Source organism: Buceros rhinoceros, unplaced genomic scaffold, assembly GCF_000710305.1.
Source record: "Buceros rhinoceros silvestris isolate BGI_N320 unplaced genomic scaffold, ASM71030v1 scaffold22773, whole genome shotgun sequence".
Taxonomy (NCBI): Eukaryota; Metazoa; Chordata; class Aves; order Bucerotiformes; family Bucerotidae; genus Buceros; species Buceros rhinoceros.
In genome coordinates, this window is record NW_010405696.1 from 21,744 (window position 1) to 22,258 (window position 515).

Sequence of the window (515 nt, forward strand, 5' to 3'; positions counted from 1 at the left end):
GAGGCAGCCAGGCTGAGCTCGATGTCCCTGGAAAACAGAGCAGCACAGGAGCTGCTTGTAATTAGTTGTAATAAGCAGGAACTTTCACGTTCTCCCACCACCACGGCACAGTCCAGGGCCAAGCCCGCAGTGAACCTGGTGCCTGGGCTACCTCTGCAGTGCCCAAACCACAAAAGCTAATAAATCCCCCAGATTGCTTCTCCTCTCCTGCCTCTGCTCTGACTGGGACACGTCCCCTTCGAGGGCTGGGAGCTGGGGTCATTACTCTATCGCTGCTGCAGAGATCTTCATCTTCACGTTGTCGACGCTAAGGAGGAGTCCAGCAGACATATCCTGCACGGGAAAAAGAGAGGGCAGGGTCAGAGTGAGCCAAAGGTCCTGCTTCAGCTTTGAAGAGCGGAATGTGATGGGCCCATCCATGTGCTGCCACCTGCGACGTGCTCCTCACGTACTGCTCTATGCAACGGAGGCCGATGATGCTTGGGACCGGGTAGGGCAAGGATAAACAAACACCT

The 515-nt window shown here is 55.7% G+C and overlaps 1 protein-coding gene across 1 annotated transcript in view; it reads right to left on the reverse strand.

The window, feature by feature from the left end:
- The window catches only part of LOC104491419 (protein TENP-like), a 5,240-nt gene that overhangs the window by 1,129 nt on the left and 3,596 nt on the right, over positions 1 to 515 (reverse strand). Inside the window, exons 11-12 of the mRNA XM_010133844.1 lie at positions 266 to 333; positions 6 to 27 (exon numbers count right to left, since the gene is read on the reverse strand). Of these exons, the coding sequence (XP_010132146.1) occupies positions 6 to 27; positions 266 to 333 (90 nt within the window). The remainder of the gene's footprint in view (positions 1 to 5; positions 28 to 265; positions 334 to 515) is intronic.